The 15,836-nt window shown below is 45.0% G+C and overlaps 1 protein-coding gene across 3 annotated transcripts in view; it reads right to left on the reverse strand.

The window, feature by feature from the left end:
• Positions 1 to 15,836, reverse strand: part of TTYH3 (tweety family member 3) — a 97,602-nt gene that overhangs the window by 12,509 nt on the left and 69,257 nt on the right. For 2 of the 3 annotated variants that reach the window (XM_083152958.1, XM_083152959.1), the window contains exons 8-13: positions 7,309 to 7,364; positions 6,897 to 6,989; positions 6,250 to 6,342; positions 6,027 to 6,163; positions 2,617 to 2,793; positions 1,987 to 2,062 (exon numbers count right to left, since the gene is read on the reverse strand). In XM_083152958.1, coding sequence (XP_083009084.1) covers positions 1,987 to 2,062; positions 2,617 to 2,793; positions 6,027 to 6,163; positions 6,250 to 6,342; positions 6,897 to 6,989; positions 7,309 to 7,364 — 632 coding nt within the window. Of the gene's footprint in view, positions 1 to 1,986; positions 2,063 to 2,616; positions 2,794 to 6,022; positions 6,164 to 6,249; positions 6,343 to 6,896; positions 6,990 to 7,308; positions 7,365 to 15,836 lie in introns of those variants that run through there. The other variant, XM_083152960.1, reaches the window with a different exon arrangement.

Raw genomic sequence — 15,836 nt, forward strand, 5'->3', positions numbered from 1 at the left:
AGAAAGACATTACTACTTCAATTAAAAGTCAATTAAAACAAGATAGAATATACCATATGGTAAAAACTCATTAAAAAAAACTGAAATAATCTGGAATCCATGCTGATAATGGGAAAGCAGGCCATAGCCTATAACTATAGCATAATACTGCATTTTATTACCACAAATGAATGTACTCTTTTACTGCGAGGTTTAAACGGTGTGGAACTTTCATTTGCTTTCTATTCCCTCCTACACAATGGAATTATCTTTCAACACATGAAATAGGGAATTGGCAGTGTGGTTCAGCATTAGGCGTTTATTGGAATTTCAAACCACCGGGATGGCATGTGAAGTGGTTAGGGGTGTTCTAAATTGCTATTTTGGGCAATAAGGAGTATTATAAACTTGTAATTTTGTCAACAACACTTACTGTATGGTTAAGTAAAAGTGCTACATAAAGGCTGCTTCAAAAGTTGATGGTATTTTAGTGTTTGTGCATTTGTGCCACTAATATGTTATTAGTCCGTGCGTACACGTGCACTGCGGCTCTGGTTGGACGCCACAGAAAAAGATGGCCAACACCAGTGTCTGCATCCTCTGAACTAGATTTACTGCCCTCAGCACCATATGACTAACATCTGTGGGTCTGCCCTACAGTACTGGCATTTATGGCAAAGTATATATTACTTACCCCAAATATATTCCTGGACCCTCACCAGCTCAACCAACTCCGATCACAGCAAATGCGGTATTACAGTATGTATTACAGGCACACATATTGCTATATACACTTTCCTCACATGGCATATAACAGTGGTCAGGGAACTCTGTCCTCATTACCCCATGCAGTGCATGTTTTGCAGGTCTCCTCACAGAATCACAAGTGAAATAATTAACTCTACCTGCGGACCTTATAAAATGTGTCTGAGTAATTAGTACACCTGTGCACCTGCTGGGTTACCAGCAAAACATGCACTGTGTAGGGTAATGAGGACCGAGTTCCCTGAACACTGGCATATAGCTATAGGGCAGGCATGAGGAACCTTTGGCCCTCAAGATGTTGTTAAACGACACATCCCAGCATGCCCTGCAACAGTTTTAGCATGGGTAAGGGGACTGATGACTCCTATAAGCCAAACTGGAGAGATCCAGATGGAAGGGACCAGCTACGCTGAGAATACTACTGGAATAATGGTAACCAGTGTGTTTAAAGAGACTCTATCACAGCTTTCACAACATGTATAACAATTTGGGAGTGAATGGCTGCGGTAAAAGGAGATAAATATTCTGACGAGCAATCTAAAACGCTAAAGATATACCACACAATTTGGGCAACAAGCACAAAGCACACGGAGACAATTAGGCTTCTCACACACAATGTTACACAAATAAGTTATGTATGTGCCCTGCCCACGACAGCCATTTGTAAGTCACATGTGACATAATTAGCTCCACCTACACAAGCTGTATAATGTGTCTGTGGGTAATGAGTACACCTGTGCACTTGCCAGGTGACCTGCAAAACATCAATTGTTGGGGATTCTCAAAGAACCACTGTTCTAAAGAGTACAAGTGGAGGTTCTGCAAACCAATCAGCCTCTAGTTATCATCTGTCTAGTATATGCTATAGAATGATTGTTCGAAATGGATTGGTTGCTATGATGCCAACACCTCCCCTTGTTCTTATAATGGATGTTCTGCTTTAAACGCTATCTTTAATCAGATGCCATTTAACCCAATTATCAAGTAGTTTTAGCTATTGAAAACTTGTTGGGTATGATCAATGGTGTTCCAGCCAATCAGCTCTTGTCATGTGACCATCAGGAGCTGATTGGCTAAAGCATCAATTCATATACATCACAAGTTTTTAATAGATAAAACCTGGATTTGTACTTTGGCATCCATCGAGTGGGTCGATTGTGGCCTCTCCAAGTGTTTCCTCTGGCCCTAAAAGTCACTTCCAGTTTTGGCATTATGCATGGGTGGTATGAGAACATAACTTACTGAAGGAGGAGGTGATTCACGGCCAATCAGAGGAGTGTTCTCACAGCGGGGATTTTGGAAGTTCGCATTTTGACTCCTGCAAAGAAAAACATCTTCTATCAATGCCTTATGTAAGTTGTTTTTAAGGGAAGCACATGGAGAATACCGCAGAGCTGGAAATAGTAAGAATGTGGGTGAGTAATTAAGTTTCCAGTTGTATCCGCCATATTGGGAACACGCCACAACCCGCCTACACCACCTCACTGTTCTGGGTGATAGGCAGAAGGAGGAATTTAGCATATCAGGTCTTATGAGCTCTTACAGACCAGCCTTGCATGAGGTCCTATCTGGGGTGTAAATCTTAGGAGACAATGGTCTTAGGAGACCAGGAGCATCACACACACGTAACAGCAATTAACTCCATAGGATGCGAACAGAAAGACACGATACAAAGCCATTCCAGCATCACCTCACCTGTTCAGTCCACAGTACTCTCCGGGTAATAAAGAGGAGGCAGTGATGCTATATAAATAGCTAATAGAACACATTTATATTCTTGATAGCTAATTAGAGGCAGTGGAATATTCTATAGAGGCAGCGCGCAGTGGCCAATAGCAGGTAATCCAACTCCACAACATAATGGTAACTCACATGTACTCTGTCACAGGTGCGTTGCTGACTGTGTGCGCGGCTGCGGGGATACTGGTCTCACTGCCATAGCTGCTCCCACAGCTGTACAGACTGGGCATGTGCACCCGGTACAGATTATCATGAGTCTGTCGTGTCCCCGGTGTGGTGGTCTCCTCTTCCCCCTCTTCATAGCTGGCCCTAATAGGCAGAAAGAGGACACTCACATGACCACAGCAAAGAAAAGGATTCATTTCTAAATGAAAGCAACACGTAATGGCACAGAACATGCAAATGATTTATCCTGGGTATAACCCAGAGCCCACGTCCTGCTGCCTGTATCTATGTGCCACAAGCAATGTACAGCTTTGTAAATGGTAACATGCAGTAATGGAAGTTCTCAGACTGCTCCGTCTTATACATTAACAATAATTTTGGGTAAAGAAAATGAATTTGCTAATTACATTTGTATTGCAATATTAATAAATATCACGACTATACTAAAACTCGTATCCCTGAACAGAGATTATACATCCCCTCCCCATCCCTTTTGGGGTCTGCACATGTGCCGGATACCCCTCTGTGTGCTCCTGTCTGAGTCTGCCCCAGCCCACACCTGGATGACCCCAGAAAATAATCACTAAGGGGTTGGTCGTCTCTTGCTTGGAGACTTGGTCTGTTCCTCTGTGCGGTTTCTTTTATTTTCTATTATAACCAATTTATATTCTTTGTTATCAGCCTGTGGGATATTAGACAAAAGCTCTGGCTTCAGGCTCTGCCTGTCAGCAATAAATAGGTAAAAAGACCAAAAGCCTCTATAACGCAATCTGAACATGACATTATTTTCATAAGGCTCCCACCCTTATTATTTTACAAATGACTTTAAAGTAATAAGTTTAGTAAATGATGAAATAATAAATCTAAAACAGATTCACCTTACAGGTATGATATATGTTAACCGCATACTAAAATTATGCAAATTTAAGGCAATGGAGGATCATTTTGTGAATTCTCCTCCAAAAGCCCATTGATACATTTAACAGATACAAAAACAATGTGAAACGGGTGTGAAGACACCTGTATTTGCACAGTATTCTGGTAAAAATTATATTTATTAATAATATGCCCCTTTCTTCCCATAGAATAACCACAGAAAATCAAATTTGCTGGTCACAAAACAGCCACAAGGTGGCAGCAGAATGTCAATTTGTAATTCTATCAAATGGTGCAGGTAACCATTTGCTGAACAGAATTTTTTTTTTTTTTTTTAAAGGGTTTTATTATCCGGCCTAATATAGAACAGTAGTTAAATTCACGTTAAAGTGACAGCTTCTGCAAAGTACTTTCACTTTAATCTGTGTAAGTTTTTACTTTCACTTTGAGCTGTGACCATTTTTAACATTTTAACTCTCCGCCCCACCCTCTGTCCCTATCTGCTCCTACCTCCAACCTGTCTTCACATCTCCATCTCTTCAAATCCAGCAAGTTTGAAACAATTGCTTCCACTTTCTATTACGGAGTAATTTGGCCCGTCGAGTGGTCATTGGCGATATTTCACCTCATAGTTAGCCATATATACAACGTATCAATGCCATATCATCTCCCTATTACTGGACTGCAGAAATCCTACTGGTGTGACAACACTAACTTCGTACACTATAGAATACCATCAACTGGCATCTGTATGGGTGCAAGGTTGCTATGAGGGGGTGGAGTGGGTACTAACTCCCCAGGCCCTGGTTTGTCTGGGGTCCCCGGAGAAAGTGGAGAATCAGGACTGCCCCTCTCACCTCAGCAAAGCACATGGTATTACTCCTACTTACTTTAACAAACGATGACAACGCCCCTGTGTTTGGCCACACCCTTGTTTTGTAGCTGTGCCTGCAGTACGTCTCCGTGGCTTTTTATGGTTCGGATAATCATTATGTAAATGTAATTATGTCTGGGACTTCAATTATATTTCTACATTCGTTGCAACATTATTTTTCATAAAAACATCTGATTCACTAACATTATTAATTATTCTATAGGTGTCAGCCCTTGGCAGTAAACTATAATATTATTAATAGGAAAGTGTACAGTACTTGGAGGATTACTGTGTAGATTACCAGAATCCAACAGCACCCTCTGAATATCTCCAGGGGACCTTATGTAAGAAGAGCTGGCAGAGTAATTACTTTACCAACACTGAGTTCCACCACCTGTAATGTTAGGGGGAACTCCGTTCCACCTCCACACAGTGCTTGTAGCAGGAAAGCCTGTCCCACCAGTTTCCTTTTCCAGCACAGCGTTTGTGATGTCATGCGGCTACTGCCACTGAAGTGATGAAGAGCCACTAATGCTGCGTTCTCGTTGCCGCCCCTGCAAAATCCCGGGTTTTCGTTCCCGTATTTTTGGCGGGGCACAGATCATCTCAGCTCTACAGACCCCATTCATACTGCACCTCAGACCGGGGAAATTCCCGTGTCTGCCCCGTTCACACTGCTTCCCCTGGTATGCCTGCCATCAAGTGTGTGGCATCTAAGAGCAGCTTTGATTGGATCTTTAAAAAGTATCTTTGATTGGCTGTTTAAAAAGCAGCTTTGAGCAATGCAATGAACTTGCTTTTTTGCATTTTGTGAGAAAAACCCGGGTCTAACCTGTTCATTCAGGGGCATAACACCCGTGAATTTCACAAAGACCCTTTCACACAGAGACGTGACACGGGAAATTACTGCTCGTACCTGGCAAATACCCGGGTTTTTGCGGCAGTGAGAACGGGGTATAAAAGAAGCAGGCTCTATACATGCTGTAGTCAAGAGTAACAGCAGGCTGGAGGGACACAGAGAGGGTGGGAAGCCGCTGGAGGGACACAGAGAGGGTGGGAAGCCGCTGGAGGGGCAGAAGGCATGGAACTGCAACAGGGACATGGACAGGGAGCTGCTGGAGTGAGACAGATATGTATATAAGTAGCACTACTGTGGACAATATGAGTATAAAGAGCACTACTTGGGCAATAAGCGTAAGGAGCACTACTGTGTAGCGTAAATTGAATAAGGGGCAATTCTGTGTGAATAAGGGGCGACGGTATTATATGAATCAAGGGTGCTAAATGCAGTGTAATGTGAATATGGCTGTGCTACTGTGACAAAGTTTTAATTGGAGCTATGATTGTGTGATCACAACCATTCTGTGAAGGACCACTATCCCTTTATTAAGTATGGGATGTAGGCACAAATTTATAGTTTGCAGGGGGTGCCCCTGGCACTGACCCTATGGGGGGGGGGGTTGTAGAAAATGAGTTCCACCACCTCTCCAGGACCACTTTAAGCCCTGAGCGGATCAGTGTTGCTATTACTGTCCCTGATCTTCACACCCGGGCCCCTTATCAGCCTCTTCTGTATGCAGATGAGAACACACACAGACACAGAAAGTAATTACTGTTACTCACATACCTCCTCTGCTGCCAGGTATGGGGCACGCTGCAGACAATGGAGCTGAACATCAGGGCAGTGACAAAGGAGAAAAGTACCAAGTAGATGAGCCCCTCCACGCCATCATAGCAGAAGCCAGTGAGAGACTGGACATAGTCCTTACAGGGAACAAACACAAGTCACAACTTAGTATCCTGCAGGGAGAAGCCGGTGAGACCAATCACAGACCCTGCCGGCCGCTTACCAAGTGCAATCCGCGGCAATCCACCAGAGCGGTGAGGTGCTGCAGGTTAATCTCCGTTGAGTTAAGGACCCCTTGGATGTTTACAAGTTTGTCCTATAAGTGATTAAGGAAAACGTTATGTGGATAGTTGGTTTGAATATAATCAGTTAGCAATGACTGTCTACGTACTAATCGTAAGACCCAAGGCTACAATACATGCCACTCTACAGGATCATAAGCAAACAGGATCCTGCCCAACAGGAACAGCAACGAGAATAAAACAAATCGGTGATGTAAAACAGAACAATGCCTTGGATTAGGAACAGAGCTCCTTTTTCTATTCAGTTGTCATCTCAATCCTATCTAGATTGGTAGCCAATCACAAAATCAGACTCACAGAAGCACAGAGAAAGTCAGGAGCTATTCTTATAGGGGTCCCTGTTACCTATCCTCAAAGTGACTGTGCCAGCGTGGGACAGTACCAAAAGGTGCAGAAGAACCAGAAACACCAGCCAGTGATTTATATACAGGAAGAAGCAGGGTCCTCCCCCAGTGTCAGGACTAATATTGTGAAGCTCCGGTCACACGGATGCGGACAATGTGTTGAGACCAAGACCATATTCCACCTTGTTAAAATATTAGCAAAAAGAAAATATGGGGACTCTTACCATGGACTTTGGGTAATCTTTAACCGCTGAACGCAAGAGATCCAGAACATCATCCTGCATCTCCACCAGAGCTTTATGGCCGCTTGATAACATCTATAGGAGACAGACGGGGATGTCATGATCAACTTATACAAAGGAAATACATCTATAACCGGTGATGAGAAAAGCATGCAATTGGCTGTAACGTGTGTGTAGGGGGGAGTGGTCAAGGGCTGCCATTGCTATGGGTCCCGGAGGCCTAGGGAGCCCTGGACCCAGGTTATAAAGTTGCATTAAGGAGTTGGGTCTGATAGTGAATTGTGTGATATTATATGGTCAGTGACAGGAGTGTGCAGTGGATGTTATAATGGTAAGCAGAACTATAAATGTGTAAATGACATTGACATGTGACTACTGCGGCCGAGCCACGTACCTGTTGGAAGGGATTAGCAGATCCAGGGTTACAGGAAAGATAATAGTTTAAAATGTCTGAAAATAAAATAGAAAAACAAATGTAACATTTGTGTACTGAGTGCCTGACAATAAAGCAGATTGCAGCACAAGTGATATGATCAATATAATAGAAAACACAAGTCATTTTGTATAGAGAGCTGGAACCATGGGGAATACAGAGCTGGAAATCCTTTTACATTAAATATACATTGTGGGTTTACAGCCAACAGCTCTAGCGCTGCCATTAGACCCAACAGAAGTTGTAAATGGAAGCCTAAATACATCTGTAGAAAGTTAATTTACAGAAGCATTTATCATTTAAGTAGGGATGATAATAAGCATGTGGATGTGTGTTCTGCATTCACAGTTCAATTTCCAGGAGTGTTAATGTGCACCCAAGGGAACACGGCTTATGTTATGGTATGCTAGCTCTCCTATGCAGCCAGTAATACATACACTGCTTACCTGCCTGCTGTACAGGGCACAGGACAAGCAGTGCACGGGTAACCGGGGAGCAGGACAAGTATTACCAGGGTAACCGGGGAGCAGGACAAGTATTACACGGGTAACCGGGGAGCAGGACAAGCATTACACGGGCAGCAGCTCTACAGGGCACAGGACAAGCATTACACGGGTACCTGCTCCACAGGGCGCAGGAAGCGCATTACACGGGCAGCGGCTCAACAGAGCACAGGGCAAGCATTACACGGGTACCTGCTCCACAGGGCGCAGGGCAAGCATTACACTGGCAGCGACTCTACAGAGCACAGGGCAAGCATTACAAGGGTAACTGCTCCACAGGGCGCAGGGCAAGCACTACACGGGCAGCGGCTCTACAGAGCACAGGGCAAGCATTACATGGGTAACTGCTCTACAGGGCGCAGGGCAAGCATTACACGGGCAGCGACTCTACAGAGCACAGGGCAAGCATTACAAGGGTAACTGCTCCACAGGGCGCAGGGCAAGCACTACACCACAGGCAGCGGCTCTACAGAGCACAGGGCAAGCATTACATGGGTAACTGCTCTACAGGGCGCAGGGCAAGCATTACACGGGCAGCGACTCTACAGAGCACAGGGCAAGCATTACAAGGGTAACTGCTCCACAGGGCGCAGGGCAAGCACTACACCACAGGCAGCGGCTCTACAGAGCACAGGGCAAGCATTACATGGGTAACTGCTCTACAGGGTGCAGGACAAGCACTACACGGGCAGCGGCTCTACAGAGCACAGGACAAGCACTACAAGGGTAACGGCTCCACAGGGCACAGGGCAAGCATTACATGGGTAACTGTTCCACAGGGTGCAGGACAAGCATTACACAGGTAACTGCTCTACAGGGCACAGGACAAGCATTACACGGGCAACGTCTCAACAGGGCAAGCATTACACGGGTAACTGTTCTATAGGGCACAGGACAAGCATTACATGGGCAGCGGCTCTACAGGGCAAGCATTACATGGGTAACTGTTCTACAGGGCACAGGACAAGCATTACAGGGGCAACGGCTCTACAGGGCGCAGGACAAGCATTACACGGGCAGCGGCTCTACATGGCACAAGATAAACATTACACGGGCAACGGCTCTACAGGGCGCAGGACAAGCATTACACAGGTACCTGCTCTAAGTAGTTCCGGTCAAGCTATACAGGACCATGATAGTACCTACTGCCCTACAGAGGTTATCCATTGGCAATCTCCTATCTGGTATTTAGTCACAATGTGGACATCAATTTCTCGACATAGTCTGAATAGAGAAATTCAAAAATTTGACATGGAGGATTTGTCAACAGTTAAAATACTGACACTAATCATCTACATAGTGACTCATGGTGGGCACAATGTCACCAGCTCATGTTCCGGTACAGACCTAAACGCCAATAGTGAACAAACGGTCTTCTATGTACTCTACCTCGTCTAGCACCCTGCATCTTTCAAAACCTGTGCAGTTCCTCTTCCCTGCCTGAGGTATCACTCTCTACTGTGGTGCTTCTAACACAGTCGGGCCTGTATAGTAGTGTTGAAATACAGACCATACCGTGCTTGAAGCATCATAGCAAAGAGCGCCACCACAGGCAGGGCAGAGGAACTGCGCAGGTTTTGAAAGATGCAGGGTGCATCTTTCAGGGAGTACATAGAGGACCGTTTGTTCACTATTGGCGTTTAGGTCTGTACGTGTAGAGATGCAGGGTGCTAGAATGAACACGAGCTACATAGTAGCAACACCATTACAATTACATTCAATCTGTCTCCAAATCATGTTACATGCATCTAAAAAACATATCCAAAATACGACCCTATCTCACACAAGACACTACCAAATCTCTTATCCATGCACTCATTATATCCCGCATTGATTATTGCAATAGTCTACTAACTGGTCTTCCCAAGAACAGACTCTCACCACTGCAATCAATTTTAAATGCTGATGCTAGGCTGATCTTCTTTGCAAGACGCTCATCGTCTGCTGATCCGCTCTGCCAGTCCCTCCATTGGTTGCCTGTATATTACAGTATTCAATATAAAACACTTCTACTTGCTTATAAAGCTATTAACCATACTGCACCAGCATATATCTCTGCACTTATCACAAAATATCCCCCATCTCGACCACTACGCTCTACACAAGATCTGCGTCTCTCTTCTGCACGGATCACTAGCTCCCATTCATTATTACAGGACTTTTATCGGGCTGCTCCCATCCTATGGAATGCCCTTCCACGCACAATAAGACTCTCCGCTAGCCTCCAAATTTTCAAGCGTTCCCTGAAAAATCACCTCTTCAGGCAAGCCTATCATATTTAAGTTCTACACGCATAACCCTCTGAGGCACTTATGCGTTATATAGCTTCCCTTCTGGATTTGTAACTGCTATGCTATTACTGGTGCCTTATGTTTCCCCCCTATATCCCTATAGATTGTAAGCTTGCAGCAGGGCCCTCCTACCTCCAAGTCTGTCTGTTACCCAGTTTGTCTTATCACTGTCTACTATTGTAAAGCGCAACGGAATCTGCTGCGCTATATAAGAAACTGTAAATAAATAATAAAATAAATAATAACTGTGTAACAATACAGCACAGATTTACTTCCAGAACAAGGTAAAACAGCATCATTTAGCCAATGTCTGGATGAGAGGACCATAGTTTTTCATTATGCGGGTCAGTCTGTTTATGGAAAAACCAAGCTAAAAGCCTCCTTGAACAAGGGGTAAATTTACTAAGTGTGAGGTTGCCCATAGCAACCTAATTTTACTTGTTCATGTAGCACCTTCTAGAGGATAAAAGCTAGAATCTAATTGGTTGCTATGGGCAACATCTCTTCCTTCTAAAAACTCACACTTCAGTAGATTTACCCCTTGATTTTTGATTTCTGGGCAAAAATTTTACCAGGCGAAAAACCTGCAATTTTTTGGGCTAATTTGGACTCGCCCTATTCAATCCAGTGCCGATTTTTCGCCTGGGCAAAAATATCCAGCATGGACGAAAACCACGTGGATCGGCGCAAATCCACATGGTTTTGGCTGTTTTTGCCTATTTTTATCCCATGAGGTTTCACCAAAAAAAAAAAAAAAAACAGAACAAAAAACTGAATTGTTGAAAATGGACTTGAAAACGTCCGTGATTGAATTCTGATCTGCGAATTATTGCCTGGCCAGGAATTTCATCTGGGATTGAATACCCCCCCCAACAGGCAATTGCTTTCAACTAAATAACTGCTAAACGTACGTTTTTTAATTGAGCGATAGTCCCATTCTCTTTTGGATCTAAGGTGCAATGATCCTGTAAAACTGTGTTACCATTTTTTTTTTTTTAACACAACCAAATTATACCCCGGTGAGTGATTATTATTAGACTTTGATTTAGAAGGGGAAATAATAGAAATCACACATGCCTATTACAACAATCTTCAAAGAAGTTTCTATGCTCATTTCAACGGCTTGTTTAGCTACAGAGAGAAAGGACGCGCCATCAATAATTAAAGACTCTGCAGCAGGCTTGTCGGATTTGCAAATCAGATTTTGTTGGGAACAGACGAACGCTGAATAAATTCCAGGCGGGGGAAGGAGAGCGATATCTTGGGATATCCCAGATTTGATGCTCTCTGTTGTGAGAGAGCCTGTCAACATCACCTACCCACAGCTAATTAAAGTCTTGCTTGAACATTTTGGCATGTTAATGAGCTGTTCTTCAGTCAGATCAGCCCCCAGTTCTCACCTCCACCAGGCGGGAGAGAAGAATATAGCCTTCAAAATGAACGGAAGGTGCAAGCATACCACAGACACAAATAAAGAAATCCTGTTGCAGGATATAGTCGTTATGCAGCATATTAGCAAAACAGCTATTGTAAAGAAAATATAATGTTTTATGTTGCAAAAGACCAGGACAGGCCAACCTGTGCCTCTCCAGATGTTGTGAAACTACAAATCCCAGCATGCCTTGCAGGCCCGCCGCTAGAAATGTTGGGGCCAGGGACTGACCTTCAGTCCGGGCCCCCATCAGCACAGCGCCACCCACGAGCACCCCGCCCCCATTACTTACCAGCATCAGCGTCTCCCTCCTCCACAGTCCAGAGCGCACTGCAGTGCACAGTGCAGCCTGCAGAGCGCCGAGTCCCTCTGTGTCCTAGGCTCGGCGCTCTGCAGGCTGCTATTGTGCGTGCCTGGCTGGGGTATGCTGGGTGGGGGAGGCCCGGAGGCAGGATGCATGGTGTGGGGTGAGCCATGCCGCTGTGGGCAGCTGCCCAGGCCCCTCCAGAAGCCAGGGTCCGGGACAGCTATACCCACGGCACCCCCCTGTCGGCGGCCCCGATGCCTTGCCACATCCGGTGATGTCAGCTTCCTGCCCCCGGCACCCGTGTCACCGCGCAATTTCCATGGGAACACCCATGAAACGCTGGGCATTCCCATAGGCGCGACTATCTGCCGCCACCCCATGCCCGCAGTCTTGGGTGCGTGCACCTGGCAAACAATGTGTTCGCAGTGGCCGTACACACTCGGCATATGCCAAACATCAGTCCCTGTGCGAATAAACCAGAATAAGGGCCTATGTATGATCTGGAATGGATTTGGTCTATAGGAGGTACACCGGAAAATCAGCAATTTTGAGCTACTGTAATATACAGCGATGTGCACATCATTGCCCACCGTGTAGTTCCTTCAAACTGGGTCATTGGGTCGACACATATAAGGTCGGCATGCATTGGGTCGACCACTGAAGGTCGACGTGGTTTCGGTTGACTCATGAAATAGGTCGAGGTAGCCAAGCTCGACAGGGTTAGATGGTCGACACAAGCATTAGGTCGACAATGGGACGGTTGAGAGTCAAAATGCCGACATGAGTTTTTCACTTTTTTTTGTCCTGAATGTCGACATGGACACCGTCACAGAGCACCACTGCGCTCGGCACACTATTGTATTCTCCTACCAGGCTGTAGTGGATAGTAGCGCGTGAAATACCGCCTGTCGGCACATGTCGGCTAAAAGAAAAATGGGAAAAAACTCATGTCAAACATTTGACCTTCCTATTGTCGACCTAATGTTTGTGTCGATCTGCCAACCTATTTCATGTGTTGACCTACAGTCACCCTAGTGACTCTATCGCCCCCTCAAAAGGACAAAACAGCTCAGGCCCCTGTAAGAAATAGATAATCTATTGTTACCAGTGCCAGATTAAGCCTTCGGGGGGCCCGGGGTACTTTAGACAGGGGGGCCCCCCTTGCACTTGTCATTACTGGCCGCAAACTGCATGGGAGAATATTACACTGTCAAAACACAGGCAGAATAAACTTGGTCAATGGTTAACTGCAGGGGAATATAAATATATATATATATATATATATATATATATATATATATATATATATATATATATATATATATATATATATATATATATATATATATATATATACACATACATACATACATACATACATACATACACACACACGAAAAGCCTGTGTTTGTCCCTCTGCACACTCTCTGTAGGAGACCTCACAGTCCTAGTGCTGCCTCGGATTAAAAACCCTCCCATGACTAAGCTGCTGCTGTTCTCCATGGGCCTGAGAAGCATGTAATGAGTCGATCAGAGCTCAGCGCAAACCTCTCAGCCTCTGCCCTCTGGTGTAAAGTGTCCTGGGACTTAGTCAACTCCCGGTAATGCATAGCACACTTGTGCAGTCAGTGTGCCTTGGCTCCCGATGCTCAGCACCATTAATCATTGTCACATTGGCAGATAGGTGAATCTGCAGCACTGCCCCACTCCCATGCACAAAACCTTTTTTTTTTTTAAATGCATGCCAACCACAGGGGGCCCCTAGCTAGAGGGGGGCCCAGGGGCACTGACCCCTTGTGCCTCCATTATAATCCGGCCCTGATTGTTACATATCGCGGCTTTGGCTTGAATACGTTTGTGTACATGAATGTCACCTGCCGGCTTATCCGGCCCGCTGCTGCGCCTGAAGACGCATTGTGGGATCATCCAAGTAACCCCTCAGTAATGTGATCAGGATGGGCAGTGTCTTCATTCTGCCAGGATCAGTGAAGTCACGCCAGTGGCCTTGACAACCTTTGTGGAACGCTGGCCACCACCACCCCTGCCCCCAAGCTGCAGCAGTATGCCAATCACGGTGTGGCTTTGGGTGTACTAAGGCTGCCATTGCAGATAATCTGCAGCTCCGGAAATATCAGCGATGAATGCAATCAAATTGCGGCCATCTCTGAATGAGGCCCTTTGTTCTTTCCGATTACAGTTTCTGCATCAGAGTATTTCAATACCCAGTTGGCATATTACAGCGGCTCTCCCGGTGGTGAGACTGTGGTACGAATGTGTAAGTTACACAAAGCACTTATCCGTGATGCTTCGAACAAGAGTTTCAATATAAAGAATTAAAAAAAAAAAGGTTATTTTATGTTCTAGGCTGCTCAACATATAACATTACGTGTAATACAGCTCATGAAAATATGTAATTATGTGGTGGTGTAGATGTAGTAATGTCTAAGGAAACTGTAAAGAATGAGATCCAATGATTTGTTGAAAAGCAATAAAATAAATGCGGAGCTTTGTTGTTATGGAAAAACTACAAATCGGCGAATCACTTATTTTTGAACGATGACTTAATTTCTGCCATCTCGTCCGGCACAGATAAATCTATATAAACATGAAAAGGTTTAAACCTCCACCGACACCCTCACCACTATCAAACGTGTCATAGGAGGAGGGCGTGGCTTCTGTATGTAGATGGGAAAGGTGTGGTAGCATGGGACAAGACAGGAGGCTCCACCTATGAAGAATCGGCAGGTCATGTTGACCTTTTGATTGTGTGGACCTTTTCTCACAGCTGACGTGCCACCTATTACCTACATGGGCTGTAACCTAGTTATCTGTATGTCATTGTTACAGAAATACAGTTATGGCCATTCTATAGCAGCAGTGTTCCTTTAAGCTCCCAGGACCATCTCTCAGCCTCCTGTTAATGCTCTCTTACCTTATGTCTGAATGAAGACACCTCTAAATATTTCATGCAGCTCTCGGGAGACGCGGTGCGTGCAGGCCCTGGCGTATGGATAGGAGAAGGAAGCATGCAAGCGGCTTCTGGAAGCAGCCAATGGAAGCTGACAGATGCTCTCTATAATTCATTACTCCACTCTGGGGCTGATCCCACCAGCTGCTCACCTTCCCGGTACAATCTTTCCTGTACCTCTCTCCTGCTGCTCAGCAGAGCCATTAAACTGTAATTAGCCAAAGACAGCACAATTGCCCTCTGTAGGCTAACCTGCGCTTACAGTTTACAGAGCCATGTGCATTGTGTGGCCAAGTGCTTTCCTGGCAGTACAGTACATAATATGGAGGCGCTTACGCAAAGTCTGGACTCCATTAACTAAGAAATGTAGACGAAGCATCTAATGCAGTATGAGGCTGTGGCATTGGGCCAGATACAGTATATCAAGCTTCAAAAAGTGATCAATTGGAGAGTGATAAACAACCAGACAATCAGCTCCTACCTGCCATGTTACAGGCTGGGTTTGAAAAATGACAGGTAGATGCTGATTGGCTGGCTTTTTATAGCTCTCCAATTGATCACTTTTTGAAGCTTGATACATCTGACCCTTTGGGAGAGGACTACAATGAGAAACGATTGAATACATTTGTTTTATGCTGTTTATTGACATTTAAAAAATAGAGATAAAAATAGGTAAGGATAGCCAGTATCTATACTTTAATGGTCCACCGGTTTACTCTTCTATGCCAGGCTTGAGCCGGTGTATTACAATGGAGTTAGTGGTGTTGGTATGCCCTAAACAGCGCTGAACCCTGGCATGCTGTGACCACAGAAATAAGCCTCTCCCCTTATATGAGCAAGACTCCGCCTCCTGTATGCGCTGACCCGCAGAATATGCAAATTTCTTGTGCATGCTGCATTACACGTATGGAGTGCTATGAAGCGCACAATGGTTTTTAAATGGCTATAGGACAGTGGTTCCCAACCTTGGTCCTCAGGACCCCCCCCC

Source organism: Crinia signifera, chromosome 7 (genome assembly GCF_055691185.1).
Source record: "Crinia signifera chromosome 7, ASM5569118v1, whole genome shotgun sequence".
NCBI lineage: Eukaryota > Metazoa > Chordata > Amphibia > Anura > Myobatrachidae > Crinia > Crinia signifera.